Source organism: Rattus norvegicus, chromosome 7, assembly GCF_036323735.1.
Source record: "Rattus norvegicus strain BN/NHsdMcwi chromosome 7, GRCr8, whole genome shotgun sequence".
Lineage (NCBI taxonomy): Eukaryota > Metazoa > Chordata > Mammalia > Rodentia > Muridae > Rattus > Rattus norvegicus.
Window position 1 is genome coordinate 33214262 of NC_086025.1, and position 16503 is coordinate 33230764.

At 45.7% G+C, this 16503-nt stretch overlaps 1 protein-coding gene and 1 long non-coding RNA gene across 3 annotated transcripts; one reads left to right on the plus strand and one right to left on the minus strand.

The window, feature by feature from the left end:
- Positions 1-9088: 9088 nt before the first annotated feature.
- LOC102550725 (uncharacterized) lies at positions 9089-13364 on the minus strand. Of its 2 annotated transcripts, XR_005486879.2 has the most exons (3): positions 12894-13364; positions 12060-12167; positions 9089-11821 (listed from the first exon to the last, which is right to left on the minus strand). It is a non-coding gene; the product is annotated as an uncharacterized LOC102550725 (long non-coding RNA). The 2 variants fall into 2 exon arrangements; XR_001838812.3 differs by having other exon boundaries at positions 12060-13364.
- A 523-nt stretch (positions 13365-13887) lies between these two features.
- Btg1 (BTG anti-proliferation factor 1) lies at positions 13888-16145 on the plus strand. The gene is made up of 2 exons (NM_017258.2): positions 13888-14035; positions 14832-16145. Exons 1-2 carry the CDS (start codon positions 13888-13890, stop codon positions 15197-15199), a joined length of 516 nt encoding a protein of 171 aa, NP_058954.1. The 3' UTR covers positions 15200-16145.
- Positions 16146-16503: the final 358 nt, after the last annotated feature.

A 16503-nucleotide genomic window follows, 5' to 3' on the forward strand; every position in this document is an offset into this window, starting at 1 on the left:
ACGCACACCATGACACTCCTGTCAAAGTCACAGAACAACTACCAGGAGTTAAGTCTTTCCTTCCACCATGTGGGGCTCAGGAATTAAAACCAGGATGTCGGTTGTACTTGGCAGCAAGACCTTCCCTGCTGATCCATTACACTACAAACATAGATCCCAAATCTAAGTTTCTGGGGCTTTAAGTGTAATTTTAGTCCACATTCAAGCAAGCCTAAAGAAACATCTTGAGTAATCCTTCTACTTAGGGGCGTGGTTAGAGGGCAATCTGAGCAGGTAAATTCAAAACTAGACTAACTCACAAAATGAGACAATGTGTCATAGGGGTGGAGGAGGGACTTCTAAGAGATGATGTGTACTTAACATTCTTTTTTGTTTTCTTCTGCTTTTGTTTTAGTGTCTTTTGAGTCACAGTTTCTCTCTTAGTTGAACTTGACCTCAAGATTTTCCTGCCTTTCACTGAATCCTGTCGTCTGGGATACCTGGCATGTCTGTGGAAATTCTTATAGCTTCTCTACAAAGAATGAGACAAAGACAAAATTATAGCCAGGGTTATGGTATCAGACAGTGATCTCAATACTTAGGAGGTAGAGGCAAAAAACAAATTCAAGGCCTTCCTTGTCTCTAGAGTTTGAAACCAGAGTAGTCTACAGAATACTTTCACACACACACACACACACACACACACACACACACACACACAGAGAGAGAGAGAGAGAGAGAGAGAGAGAGAGAGAGAGAGAGAGAGGGAGGGAGAGGGAGAGAGAGAGAGAATATGTCAGTTATTATCTTAGGGCAATCCAAGTTAATTTCTGCTCATTCTAGATGTCTGCCTAAGAAAGACTTTTTGCCAAGTCTAGACATGATAATGCACCTATCTGTCTGTCTGTCTGTCTGTCTGTCTATCTATCTATCTATCTATCTATCTATCTATCTATCTATCTATCAATTAGATATGGAGATAGATCATGATGTGGAGAGATTGGCCGGTGTCTCCAAACAGCCCCCTGTCCTACCCACAAGCCTGTCAAGTTGAGCTGAGGAAGTGAAATTTATTTAAAAGTTCATCAGTGTAGGAGGTGGGGGATTTAAACATAACTGTGCACTTTCTTCGGATGACTAAACAATGAGGGTTTATGAAACCAAGAAAAAAGATTCCCCCCCCCCCCCAGAGTTTTCCTTTTCAAAGACTGCTCTGTGCTCTCTGGCTGGTTTAAAAACAAGCCATATAGGGCACTGGTTTTTACGCACATATCTTGCCAGAGGCCTTCCTGTTTTGCTTAGATGCCTGCCTTCTCCATAGTCATAAGGAAGGAGGTTAGAGGGAAACTACATCAGATTCTGTTAGGACTAGTTGAGGCTAAATCAGATTCTGTTAAGACTAGCTGTTTAGTCCCTGAGGACACCCAGAAGTGAATGAATGCCTTAGGAGTGGGGCTTTCTCTCTTACCGGCTGGCTTGATGTCTGGAGCATTAGATGTTTTGATGTAGGGGTTTGAAATGTATGAGACACCCACAGTAAACAAAGGATTGATTCTCAGAAGGTTAAAGGACCAGGAGGGAACCACCTGGGGCAAGCAGTGGAGGACATCTTGAAGGCTTTAGGGACAGTGGAAGAGTGTCTGAAAGTCAAGGGACAGGAAGAGGGGAGGTACAAACACCACGGAGGCCAGAGTCAGCCTGGTTCCTAACTACAAAATGAAGCTTTCTTAATGGGGAGTCTTCAAATAATTTAAAAAAATAAAAATAAGCAGGGGCTGGAGAGATGGCTCAGTGGTTAAGAGCACTGACTGCTCTTCTAGAGGTCCTGAGTTCAATTCCGAGCAACCACATAGTGGCTCACAACTATCTGCAATGGGATCTGATGTCCTCGTCTGATGAGTCAGAAGACAGATACAGTGTACTCATGTTAAATAAACAAGCAATTAAATAAATAAATAAATAAATAAATAAATAAATAAATAAATAATTCGTATGTTCTAAACAGATGACTTCTAAACTGTCACACTGGCTCTTGAAATGGCTGGACAGGGAATGTACTTGCTCTGAAAGCCTGGGAATCTGAGTTCAGTCCTTGGAACCCACATAAAGGGTAGCAGTGGGAATATTACAGCAGGAGAGATAGCAGTAGATATCACCGAAAGAGTGGAACATATTATACCACACCCTCTTCCTCCTAAGGTTCAGGGATCTTAGGGGAAGTTGGTGGGAAATGACTTTTTGAGCCAGGGGTGGTAAGAGGAATGAACAGCGTCCTCTGGACATAGCGGGGAGGCTGCACATGTGAATTCACATCAGCTGGGACAGTGTACACACGAACTGTGCAAACCTAAGTAGGGCCAAATCCCAGCATAGAGTGGGCATGATGTGCCCTCCCTAACCTGGAAGCAATTGATAGCTGCTAGAAAAAGGAAGTTTTTTCTAAGAGCGTTGCCCCTGGTAGGTCAACTGTATTCCAAAAATAGGCCATACATTCAAGATATTCTGGGCAGTAGACATTGGTCTTTGTGGTTTTGGTTTTGGTTTTAATTTGTCTGGACTTTTAGAAAACACAGAAACAAAATAACAGGGTCTCAAGCTATACAGATGAGCCATTCTCTCGGCTGAAGAGTGATTGTTTTCAAATATCAGTGTCTAGGGTGTAGGCCCCACCTCCAGTTTATCTCTGTAGATCTAAGGTGGGGCCAAAGTTGCTTTATTATCTGGGCATGGGCAGCTATTATTCTAAAGAACTCGTGAGAAACCCAGTCAGAGACCCACTAGCTTCGTATCAGAAAGTCACCAGCACTCTGGGCCATGGCGGTCATTAGTAAGGGCTTGTTTGTTCACAATTCACATACTTCCCCGAAGACTTATCACCTGACCTTGCTTAAACCTTAGGATTGGAAGCTGGAGAGTGGGGAGAGAGAGAGAGAGATGCCTCCTACATACACTGCTGGTCGTGCAGCCACTATGGAAAGCATCATGGAGGTTCTCAGGTCAATGAACACAACTAACCATGTGCTCTGGTTGTCTCTCTCCTTTGCATCCATATGAAGGATGATTCTAGGTCAGAACTTTGTAGACACACGTGCACATCCACGATAATCGCTGCACTAGTCTCTCTGACCAGTACTACCTCCCAGCACAAAGACCCGGAGGCAGGAGGATCATGAGGTCTAGCACAGCTTGGGCTACATGGAGAGTTGGAGGACAGCCTGGGCTTCACGAGACCTGTCTCAAAAGAGAAGCTGGGAAGGAGGTAGAGGGAGTTTTGATGGGAGGGTAGAGGTGAGAAGCCTCAGCAGGCAGAAGCACTGATAGCCTGGGTTCAATGCCGGAACCCCATCATGAAGAGAGAACAGACACCTAAAAGTTGTCCTCTGACACCTATAGATGTGTGTCTGTATTTACAACACACACCATCACCATCATCATAATCATCATCCTCATCCTCATCATCATCATCATCATCATTTTTTAAAAAATGGTCAAAAGTGGAACAGCAAGGTGATGACGGCCCTGGTTTCCAAGGCTGATGATCTGAGTTTGATCGTGAGGACCCACCCATGTGGTAGAAGAAGAGAACCGACTCACCGACTCCCACAGACTGTCCCCTGGTCTCCACAGGCCCCCGAGAGTACGCATATACCTACACACATGCACGTAAACACACAGATCAGTATTTTAAACAATAAGCCAGGTACATAACCAGGCTGGAGGTCCATCGGAGGAATGGATTTTACGCTATGGGACACATACACAATAGAGTTTTATTCGGATTCAAAAGCAGGTGAGATTATTTCACTGGCAGGAAAATGGAGCTGGAGCTCACAGTGTTAAGTGAAATATGAAGTCACGAAGGTAGTGGGCACATGGTGGTTAAGGACAGAAACATCTCCAGGGAAGAGGGAGGGCAATGGAATGTAAGCATCCTAAAAGTACAAAGGGGAAGTATTTAGAGAGAAGAAAGGCTCTGGAGCTAGGGGTCTGGGTGAAGGTGGGGGTGTGGTGTGGTGGGGGGGTTAGGAGGGAGGACGTGGAGAGGGGTGGATAAGGGCAAAGCGTTGTGATATAGGTGAGTGAAAACCTTTCCCCTGCATACTGACCACATTTTTTAAACACAAAAGTTGGCATCTAACAATAGCCAACTGCAGGAGTTGGAGTCAAAAAGACCAAAAGTTCAAACTCATCCTCAGCCGCTTAGTGAGTTCAAGACCAGCCTAGGCTACCTAATAAGCAGAATCCCAACAACAAAAGCAAAAACAGAGGTAACAGAACTTTCTTCTGTTCCTGCAGAGATAAAAAGGTAACACCTCCACCCCACCCCAACCCCTGACCACAGAGGTATTGTTTTTGAGAGACCAGAGTCTGAGAGAGCTTTAAAAACATAAACAGAGGGAGTCACAAGGTTTGGGGAGGAGCTAGATTTTGAGAAATGGCCTGGTGGCTTTACAATAGACTACTGGTGAGACTTCCCGAAGAGCCACTGTTGGCATATAACTTTGCTGTACACACCAGCTCCCCCGAGGCCCTCTGGCCTTTCTACACCCACTGGTCACAAGCATCCCCATGTTTGCCTTGGTCTGTGGCATAGCCTAGGGTTTCACTCTCATGATTCAGATCATGGGGGAAGTGGAGAGCTTCGAGTGGCCTTAAATAGAAGGTCCCCCCACCCCTCAAACACACACACACACTTTCTCGTATCTACCCTTAGGGAAAATTTTCATTCCAGTGAAAATTATTTTACTTGGCAGACTTTTTACTCTGCCCTTTGATTCCATGTTCCAGCCAGCCTTTTAATAAATGTCGCTGTGTTTTCCGGGCTATGCCAACCATGGGATGCCTCAGCAACTGTCTTGAAGTGCTCTTCGCCCCCACCCTCACCCCCACCCCCAACTGTTTCTGCTCCTCTCATCAACTTTCACTAGCTTTCATTTCTCACAGTCCTTGTTAGCAAAAAGCTTCTCTCCTGAAAATCTTATGGAGGACTCAGAACCCGGAGCTTTTTAGCCCGGTAGCGGAAGAGTTACAATTTGATTGGGACCAAGTTGTTTTCTTTAGACTGCTTCTGAAGATCAATGCAGTAGTGCCCGTCAGGAGATCTGGGATTCCGGGACTCAGACTGAATGAAGCAGGATGGTGAAAAACTCAGGGCCAAGTTTATATATCAGGAGACTCCCATGTCAAAAAACCTACCAAAAAAAATTGCAATTTGCTGGGGCACAAAATGTTGTCAGCTGAGTCCATGGGGACCCTGTTTCTGAGAGAAGTCAAGAACAGATCTGGAAGTGAGCCACATCTGAAACACTGACATGAATCCGAATCAGAAGCAAGTAAGTTTGGGGCGGGGATATGGCATCTTTGGGAGAGTACTTGCTTGGAAAAACCCAGGACTACAGAAGCCAGATGTGGTAACTCACTCACACCTAGAATCCCGCCACTCCAGGTGGTAGAGGCAGGAGGATCAGAAGTTTGATGTCATCCTTTGCTGTCTGGAAGTGGGAGGATAAAGACAGGTAGGAAAAGAAGAAATTGCGCTTCCCCCATGCCCTCCAAATCTGTCACTTCCGATGAGTAGTTCTTTTCAATGCTCTGAACCCAACAGATCCAATCAGTTCCAATGTGTCAGTTCGAACCTTAGTTCAACAGCGAAGCCAGGCAGGGAACCAGGTTGAGGTCTCCTGCCTATGATTAGCAGAGAATAAACACACAGGAAGTGAAGGCACTGGGACTCAGGGTAGCACACTCAGGCCGATAATCCCACCGCAGGCTGGCCCAGGTCGAAGGATCAGAATTTGATGTTACTCCAGATTGCACAGCAACTCTTATCTAAAGAAGCCACAACAAGAGAAGTGTCTACATAGATAGAGATAGGGATAAAGATAGAGAGATAGAGAGAGATACAGGAGATATAGAGAGAGAGATAAAGAGGTAAACACAAAAATACTAAATTATTCAAAGAGTCTAGTAGATAAGGCAAAAAGTTACTTCAAATGTATCCTTCTAAAAACTATCATCCTTCTGGCTCTCAAAAAAATAAAAAAAAGTAGTAACTTTTCTGTCCAAAATACTCAATTCTTCTCCTTCCCCTATGTGTTTTCAATGACCTTTATCCTCATTGCTTTAAGCATACTCCAAGCCTAGACCCCTTCTTTGTCTGCCTTCCAGGAAGACAAACTCATAGGCTGCTTGCTGTTTTACTTTGGGGGCTCCCTACTCCTGAGCCACCAGTTACATATTCAAAGATAAAGACTTTTGTCTCTGACTGGCCTTATTTATTTTTGTTTTTATGAGAGAGTCACTTGGGCTACAAGCTGTCCTCCCGCCATTCTGGCAGGGGCTGACCTTGAACTCCTGACCTCCCTGCCTCCATCTTCTAAGCCTGGAATTGTAGGCATGTGCACCCTTTGCCCTCCAGCTTTTCCGTGTACATTTGCACATGCACAGACTGTCAAACATGTGGTCATAAGAAGACACCTCTTGGAGCTCCGTTCTCTTCTTCGGTCATAAGGATTCCAAGGATCAAAGTCATTTGTCTGGCTTTGTCTATAACCATTGAGTTTTGTTGCCAAGGGTATGTGTGTGTGTGTGTGTGTGTGTGTGTGTGTGTGTGTGTGTGTGTGTGTAAGACTGTTTAAAGAGATAAAACACAGAACTTCTGGCATGCTAACCAAGTACCCTAAACTCCCAACTATCATTGGACCTTGGGGGGAAGAGGGAATCACATGATCACATGTCTGGGGTAAATAATAAGTCGCTGATCTCAGAGAGAAGATCCCCAAGCATGGTGGCTTTATATCTAGCTCCTTGGAGACAGAAGCTGGTGATCTCTATGACTTGGAGAGTCCTTGTCTACATAGGGAGTTCTAAGCCTGCCAAGGACAACATAGTGAGACCCTGTCTTAAAAGAACAAAACAAAAATAGGATCCTAGAGCTCAATACTAAATGGTATAAGTGGGTCAGGTTGAAGACCCATTATCTATACTGTCTAGGCTTAAATGTTTGGAAATTTGTTTTTTGTTTTTCTGTTTTGTTTTGCTTTGTTCTGTTTTGTTTCTTCAGGGATTGGTCAACATTTATACAGAGGTAATGGAATCTTCAAGTTGAAATGCAAGACACATTTATGTTGTGTTTTCATTTTCTACACCTACCTGAAAGGCAATTTATTGTAAATTTGCGTTTGTTTTTTGAGACGGGATTTCTCTGTGCAACTCCGGGTGTCCTGGTCCTCGATCTGTAGACAACCTATAGAGGCTGGCCTTGAACTCACACCCAAGTGTTGGGATTAAAGCCACGACCACCGGCTCGAAAAAGAAAAAAAAATTTTAATTGTGTTCCTGAGAGCCGGGGATGTGTTTCAATTATAGAGTGCTTACCACATAGCATGTAGGAAGTCCTGGGTTGGATCCCTAACTTTCCCACACCCAGATCTAATGCACATTTGTGATCCAAGCATAGGGGGATTGAGGCCAGGTCAGAAATTCCAAAGTCATTCTTAGTTATATTTTGAGTTATGAGGGCCAGCCTTTAGCTCACAGCAAGAACAAAAACAACACAAAAAGAAAAAGAAGAAAAAAAGCTGTTCTTGAAACAGTTTGTGCATAGTTAATCTCCAGAAAATAAAACTGCTGCTGTCTATCATGATTTAAAACACACACACACACACACACACACACCCCAACCCCTTCTCACCTAAGCTCAGAGGAGGGCAACAGCCTCCTCAGGATGCCAGTCAGCACCAACACTACAACTTTCAGTCCCCAATGTTCTTGGTTTTCTAGCAGGAGGAATTGAAGCCAGGGTCTTGCACATGCTAGGCAAGCATTGTACCACTGATCGATGTGACGACATTTTGACTGAAGGTTACAATGATGGATGGCAACAGTTCTCAACCTGGGAGTCAAATGACCCATTCACAGGGGTCACCTCAGACCATTGGAAAACACAGATATTTGCATTAAGATTCATAGCAGTAGCAAAATTACAGTTAGGAAGTAGCAACAAAAACAATTGTGTGGTTGGGGGTCATCGCAGCATGAGGAACCGGATTAAAGGGTGGCAGCAATGGGAAGGCTAAGAACCGCTGGTATATGTTCTCTTTTCTTTTCCTTCTTTCTCTATTAGGGATGGAAGCCAGGACCTTTCATGTTGGCCAAGTACTCTACCACTGAGTTAGTTATTTTCCCTACTTCCTTCTCTCCATCCTTTCTTTCCCCCTTCATTTCTTTCCCTTTTTGTTGTCTCAGGGTTTCATTTAGTCTAGGGTGGCCTCCAACTGGGAACGTAGCCTTCTAAAAATGACTACATTCTGATGTCCAATCTGGTTAGCAATATAGGTGTATACCACCATGCTGGTTTAAGAGGTACTGGGGGATCATACCCAGTGCTTTATACACAGGGGGCAAATCAGTCTGCCAGCCAAGCACTTCCTCAGCCCTCCCTCCCCCACCTGCTTTTAGTTGTTTCTGTTTAGTCTGCTGACCAAGGGTCTCATATATAGGTCACCATGACATTTTTTCTATTGTTTTATTACAGTGTGTGTGTGTGTGTGTGTGTTTGCGTGAGCAGGCAGCAGTACGGAAGTCAGGGTCATCTTGGCAAGAGTCTGTTCTCTCCTTTCACCTCGTAGATCCCAGGGATCGAACTGAGGTCACCAGAATTATCAGCAGGTACCTTTTCCCATAAGTCACCCTGCTAGCCCTCCACTATCATTTCCTCCTGGTGAAAATATTCACAATCATTATTTCTTCTGTTCCTCTAACCTTGTTCTCACAGCCATCCTCCCTCCCCCTGCCTCAGCCTCCAGAATTCTGGATTACAGGAACAAGGCAACCACATCCGACTTTCCTAGTTTTGGCGCTATCCCAGTACACAACTGCAATTTCCTTTCATGAACAAAGCTATCAAGAAATACCGTGCCAAACTGAACATGGTGGTATACTCCTATAATACTCATACCTGGGAGGCTGGGATGGGGGGATTGCCAAGTTTAAACATTAACCTGATTGTTGTATGATTTACAAGCAGCCTGGGTTACCTTCAGAGCAAGAAGGACCCTCTCTCAGAACAACCAAATGGAACACCTGAATTTCTTATCCTGCTCTTCCATTTTCTTTTTTTTTTTTTTTTTTTTTTTTTTTTTTTTTTTTTGGTTCTTTTTTTCGGAGCTGGGGACCGAACCCAGGGCCTTGCACTTCCTAGGCAAGCGCTCTACCACTGAGCTAAATCCCCAACCCCACTCTTCCATTTTCTTTATCCTTTCCAGCATCTGCTAACTGCTGTGTCCTCTCAACTTTTCCTTCTGAGATATCATCTTACTGTATTGTGTGTTACCCAAGGCTGGCCTGGCATGCACCATGTAGCCCAGGTTAGCCTCAACTTTAGGATAGTCCTCCTGTCTTACCTTCCTGAGTAGATGGGATTATAAGCCTGTGCAATTCCAGTCTAGAATTGCCTAATTCTGACTTATTTCAGTTAATATAATGGCATCTAATTTCATCTGCTGTGTAGCTATTTCCTGCCATCTGAAACATTCCCTCCTGGTGGGAGGCTAATTAGGATTCAGGAAGTCCATGAAACTTACAAGGCTAAGGAAGCAAACAACCTTTGACCTTTTCTAAAGCTGAGACATATAAACTATCAAGACCCTCCTCAAGGTTATATGAGCAATAATAACAATCCTAGAGAAGGGCAGATCAGCTTGGATGCGGGGCTTGCAAGGAGCTCCATCGATGGAGCTTTGGTTTTGGGATAGTCATCAGTCAGGCTGGGTTGAGCTTCTGTATGACAAAGCTGCCATTGAGTCACCCATGATCTTTTAGACAACTGCTTACTCATGCTCTGGAAGCAATCTACATTAAACTTACTATTTTACAAGCTAGATTTGGCTGGAATCATTTATCAACTTGTCACCAGTGCCCTTTCTGGATCGATTAAATGTTTCCTTACTTCTCTCCAAGAAAAGGCTCACAGCGTCATTTACGTTGTCCTGTATTACAGCCATTTTATTCTTTTTAATGGGTGAATAGTATTCCACTCAAAAAAGTACCGTGCTTTCCTGGTTCCTGAACAACGAAGCAAGGGGGCTGTCTCTGAATCCCTGAGTCTGTTGCCTGCCTGTGGATCCCACTCCCATAGCTGGGCCACCTTGTCTGGCCTCAGTGGGAGAGAATGCCCTCAGTCTGAGAACGGAAGGAGAGAATGGGGGAAGATCTGTGTGAGGGGGTACTGGGGGGAAGGTGGCTGATATCATCTTTATCCATTCATGTCTTGATGGACATTTAGGTCACCTTCATACACAGACTATTGGAAACAGCATTTGGATAAACAAGGTGAGGAAATTCAAGGTTGGCCTTGACAAGGATGTCACTGGGCGTGGTGGTGCAATCTTCTAATCCTACCCATTCAGAGGGGGAGAGGCAGGTAGATTTCCGAGTTCAAGGCCAGCCTGTTCTACTTATCCATTTTTCGGCCAGCACAGGTTACATAGAGAGTCCCCTCCCACCTCCTCCATCTCAAAAGTACAAGCAGCAACCCTAAACCATGATGCCATATTTTGAAATTGACGACTTTCTTGTTTGTCACACACACCTCTCCTTCCATGAGCGCAGTAGAGAGTGAAGGGGTTCTAGCTCTGGCAGGTCGTGCTCTTCTGCCAATTCCCCTGTCTTATTAAAAAGTATTAAGATTATATTCCTAAAGCTGGCCACCAAGGTCTATTCCCTTATTTGGCCTCTTCCTCCTCCTGAGGATGACTACCAAGGTCCAGCTCTCAAAGTATTGAAGTCCAGCAATCAAAAGCCCCCTTTGGCTCTCCTAATTAGCATGCCCAATTAAAATTAAACATCTCATCCCTTTATTAACTGTCATTGTCCTATAGGCCACCTCTCTATCCAGAGCCAGTCCTTTGTCCCTCTGCGGCAAATAAATCTTTGTGTTGAGAATTTGTTCTTGGGAGTCCTGAGCCAATGAAAAAGGTTTTCAACACTGTGCTGGTCTCCAAAATGTAATAGTCTATAGATCAGAGAAATCCATTCCCTTACTCTATGTAAATATATCTTTCTTTCTTCCTTCCTTCCTTTCTTTCTTTCTTTCTTTCTTTCTTTCTTTCTTTCTTTCTTTCTTTTCTTTCTTTCCTTTCTCTCTCTCTCTCTCTCTCTCTCTCTCTCTCTCTCTCTCTCTCTTTCTTTCTTTCTTTCTTTGTGGTTAAAAGCATTTAACAAAGGAACAGCCCTTTGGATTCTGGTTATCTGATAATTATCCCTATAGAACGTGTTTCCCGAGCTTCAAAGCCCCACTGCTAACATGATGTCTGTGCTCTTTGCCAATTAACAAAACAAAACAAACAAACAAACAAACAACAACAAAACACGTCTGTTTCCTGAGCTTGTTTTGACAGAGATCCTATGATTTTAATGCCACAACTGTTTTCAGGGTCTTACACATACTCAGACTTGCCAAAGCTATTTAGTTGAGGATGGCCTTGGATTCCTGGTCTTGCTGCCTTTACTAGCTCAGAGACAGGAATTACAGGCATGTGTCTGCTGGGGATCTGACCCAGGTTTTCTGTACTCTATAGGTAAACATTCTACCAACTGAGGCCTATCCCAAGGTCTCCTGCCTTGGGATGGAATTACAGGCAGACTTCACTTAGCTTCTTGGACTGCTTTGTTTTGAGACAAGGATTCAACTATGAAGCTTTAGCTGGCATTGAACTCATAGAGATCTGCCCACATCTGCTCTGGAGTGCTGGGAGTGTGTATTAACATGCCCGGTCCTTGAACTGATTTTAACGTTTTCGGTTGAGGGAGGTCCTGATGATGTTTGGAGAGGCGGTAAAGCCTGTGAAGAGAATCAGAGATTGGGAGATGTCCGAGTTCAAACTTTAATATTTTGCTAGCTTTGTTATTTTTGTTTTGTAAAGGAGTCTGTTTATACTCTGAGTCACTGGGATGGGATTCCCAGTCACAGGGGAAGCAGACAATTCTACTCTCTTCCTAATCCAGACTGAAGGGACTGTTACTGAGAGGGGAAAAGGACAGAACAGGTGGGGAGACGGGTGGTAAAGAGAGATGCAGACTTCTCTACAGCATGAGTACAAGGACAGACTTTTGGTTCTTTATCTTCCGGAATGGTGAGACAAGCCTCCAGTCAAAACTTTGCTATTCCATTTGATTTTCAGGAAGTCCTGACGATTCACAGGGGAAAAAAAAAAAGATGTTACTTGTTGTCTCACTTTATTATCAAAGAAAATCAATACTTTCACGACTTAGTGCTTTCTACAACATTATCTTCAGAGGACTGATTCAGAATGCACGGCTACTAAGTATTGTATATTAATAAGAAATAATGTCTTAATCACCTTTTCAAATCAAGCTCAGTAACCAATCCTCTTGCTTCTCCTCTCTGGCTAGCTCCATATATCTTTAAGTGGTATGGCAACTGTTGACCAACTAAACTCTAAAATATCTATTTCCATCTGGTAGAGTTCAACTTCTGACTCTTGTTTGCTTTTTTCTTCCTGCCTGGACTTCAGTTTTTTCCTCCCTCTCCCCTCTCCTACTTTAATAGAGTTGGGTTAACCCTATTTTGGGCCTAATAGTTTTAGCAGGCTCATGCCTTCCTTCTTTCCAGGCTGTTTTCAAGCAACTTTGCCAGTGAATGAGGGTGTCTAGGTTTAACATTCTGAACAAGGTTCAAGTTTTATTTTTCGTCTGTCTTAATAGCAGCACAACTTTAAAGTTCTGACATTACTTGAACTACAAAAATTTAATAAAAAACAAATTTGGTTGTGTGTATAGTACATATGCATAAAATACATATTATTTTCAAAAACCACCTTCCTTGTTTTGTTTTGAACAGATTCTGTTATATTTTCTTCTGAAATAACAGCCACACCGGCCTTACTTACTACCTGTTTGCCAATTAAACTTTTACAGACACATTTCCACCTTTCCCGGAGCAGTGGGTTCCCGGGTGTCTGCAGCCCCTTAGGGTAATGGCTCGGATTAAGCAGCAGGATAGCTCCTGGGAGCCGGTCCTTCCATTCCCCGCATTCACCGGAGCCCCAGACTCTGCCGCCGCACGCTCCTCCTTCCAGAGCTGCCAGCCAAGCCGTCTGGAGCTGGAATCAGATGTAAAATGGGGTACGCACGGGGCAGGGGCTGCGGAGACCGAACCCCGGTCCTGCCGATCCGGACACACCACCATAATTGAGTCTAGAATCCCAGACCAGAAGCGGGGACCCGGACTGCCGGGTCCCCACTGGCCAGGGTCCGAGGCGGAGTTATCTTGGGGGCGGAGCTTTCACACGCGCCTCCTCGGCCTCTCTCTCCACCCTCCACCGCTCCTGCGTCTCAGGCTGCCACTCGGGGTTTATTTGTTTACAAGCAGATTACGTCAGCTCCTCCCTCTCTTCCCGGCCTCTGGGCACGCCCCCTGGCGGCCCTTCTCCCGCCCCCTCCGGCTCCGAATCTGCCTGCGTCACAATGGTGCGATCTCCGGATTGGCTGGCGTCCTCCCTCACGCTCCAGGTACGCCACTTCCTTTCCGCAGCACTATAAAATGAGCTGCACGGCGGCGGCAGCTCTTCGCCCCTCGGAGCTGGAAATGCAACTCTTGGGATCCTCGGAGGCTACCGAGCTGGAGGCGGAGGCGGCTGGGGAGGTCCGAGCGATGTGACCAGGCCGCCATCGCTCGTCTCTCTCTGTCTCTCCTGCCGCCTCCTGGCTTGAAAATAACTTTTTTACTCTAAAGGAAAGAAAAAAAATCCCCTAGAACCAGTAGCCGTCCGCGCCTCGCGCCCTCGCTTCCTCTCGGCCGTCGGGTCTGGGCGGGAGCCCGGGGTGGCCGCTCCGCCGTCGGGGCCGAGCCCCGGCCGCCCCGGGCCACCCCCGGCCGCCGCCCCCATGCATCCCTTCTACACTCGGGCCGCCACCATGATAGGCGAGATCGCCGCCGCGGTGTCCTTCATCTCCAAGTTCCTCCGCACCAAGGGGCTCACGAGCGAGCGACAGCTGCAGACTTTCAGCCAGAGCCTGCAGGAACTGCTGGCAGGTGAGCGGGTCACGGGACCCGTCGCGGGTCGCCACTAACGGGCGCGTCCCGGTCGTGGCTGGGGGGGGGGGGGCTGGGCGGCAGGGCGCCGCGACACGCACAACAAAGGATCCGAAGCGGTGCGACGCGGAGCTGCGCCCCGACGGCTACCGGCGGGTGGCGGGGAACAAAAGACCCAGGGCCCGGAGTCCGGTCAGTCCCCTCTGCCAGGTCGCCGCGACCGTTGCGAGGGTCGGCGGCTGAGCTCCTGAGTGGCTTGTCGCCGCCGTTCCTCTGACCCGACCCGGCCCGGGACGGACGTGCCAGGGCTCCGCACCTCCTATGCCTCTTGCCCATTAATCATCGGATTTGTCACCGGTACAATTACAACCCAGCCCAGATCTTGGTTTAGAGTTTCTTGGTTTTCTTTCCTTTGGGGTTAACTGACCATAGTGGCGTTGTCTTACTCTTAACCCCCACTAAAGCCATAAAGTCTATTGTATGCGACCCCGTTGGGGTGGAGAAAGTAAACAGGTTCCCGCCCGGTCGCCTGTGCCTTCTAGCTAGTTGGCCATCCCGGGCTGCGCGCGCGATTCCTGTTTTGGCGGCTCAACCGGTCAGTACCCGGACAGTGTTTGCCACACTGCGCTTTTCTCCATTCGGTCTCGCAAGAGCGAATTCAGTCCCGGACATTTGTAAAAGTTGGTGGTTTTGGTTTTCGCTTCTCCAAGAAGCTGACAGGAGGAGGAAAGTAACAGTACAGTACGGCTTAGGTTACTACGGTTCTAAGCATTGTTTCTGTTCTTTCCTTCCACAGAGCATTACAAACATCACTGGTTCCCAGAAAAGCCGTGCAAGGGATCAGGTTACCGTTGTATTCGCATCAACCATAAGATGGATCCTCTGATTGGACAGGCAGCCCAGCGGATTGGACTGAGCAGTCAAGAGTTGTTCAGGCTTCTCCCAAGTGAACTCACACTCTGGGTTGACCCCTACGAAGTGTCCTACAGGATTGGAGAGGATGGCTCCATCTGTGTGCTGTATGAAGCCTCACCAGCGGGAGGTAGCTCTCAAAACAGCACCAACGTGCAAATGGTAGACAGCAGAATCAGCTGTAAGGAGGAACTTCTCTTGGGCAGAACAAGCCCTTCCAAAAACTACAATATGATGACTGTATCAGGTTAAGATATAGTCTATGGATGGATCATCTTATAATGGATGGATAGATTTGATTTTTTGCTTTGGGTGGGCTCCTCTTGGGGATGGATTATGGAATAACCATGTCACAGCTGTGAAGATCTGGCACAAGATAGAGTGGTAATAATTTTTTTTTTTAAAGTGACAGTGCCATAGTTTGGACAGTACCTTTAAGTGATTTAAGTAGCCTGTGAGTCCAAGTAAAGGATCACTTTATTTGGTAGGGAGTGAAGTCGCAGGGTGGTTTCAGTTTCTCCCAGACCTTATACCCAATTTGTCACACCAGTCCCTTTAAGGAAATTCTGTATTTCAAAGAACCCTCTTTTGCAGTCAGTCAACCTTGCAGGGGAATTTGCACTATTTACACTTGAAAGTTACCAGTAACTTTTTTTTGGCAGCTCAATAGGAAAGCTCAATGTTCTAAGCATGGTAGTACTGGAAATATTACACGGAGACTTTTACCTAGCACTTAAAAATGTATAAATGTACATAAAGACACTTAGTACGCATGACCTGGGGGAAATGGTCAGACCTTGTGTTTTTGGCTTTGAGAGTAGCAAGTGACCGGAATCTGCCATGACAACAGGCTTTTAAGACCCTTACAAAGACACTGTCTCAACTGTGGTTAGCACCAGCCAGCTCTCTGTACATTCGCTTGTAGTTTTCTAAGATTGAGTGAGTAAACTTCTTATTTTTAGAAAGTGGAGGTCTGGTTTGTAACTTTCCTTGTACTCAATTGGGTAAGAGTCTTTTTCCACAAACCGCCATCTATTTTGTGAACTTTGTTAGTCATCTTTTATTTGGTAAATTATGAACTGGTGTAAATTTGTACAGTTCATGTATATTGATTGTGGCAAAGTTGTACAGATTTCTATATTTTGGATGAGAAATTTTTCTTCTCTCTATAATAAATTGTTTCTTATCTTGGCATTTTAATCAATCTCTTGTCATGATTACAGAGGTTCAGCTACAAAATGTTTTTCTCAGAGGTCTCAGGTTTGTAAGCTGTGGGAATGCCACACAAGCCCACTGGGGAGAGGAATGAGGGTGACGGGGTGTTCGATTAGGAGACAGGAAGAACTAGAGTAAGGGTTTTAGTCTTTTAACCCGTTAAAAGCACGGACACATTCACAAGTTAATGATGTCATGAGGATAAAGACAGAGGTACGGTCTTCAAAAGGTGACGCCACCCAAAGGATCCCCATCACTGCTTCCTGGGGAAGTGAAGATAGACACGCTCCTCTCTGGCCTCCTTTTGAGAAACAGTTCTTTTGCCCCATGGATTTGTCCCT

What these genes read in the sequence shown, in the direction of transcription:
- Btg1 (NM_017258.2), top strand. Translation starts at nt 13,888, where the DNA reads ATGCATCCCTTCTACACTCGGGCCGCCACCATGATAGGCGAGATCGCC. An exon ending in CCTGCAGGAACTGCTGGCAG is followed by an intron (nt 14,036 to 14,831) that starts GTGAGCGGGTCA and finishes TTCCTTCCACAG; the next exon opens with AGCATTACAAACATCACTGG.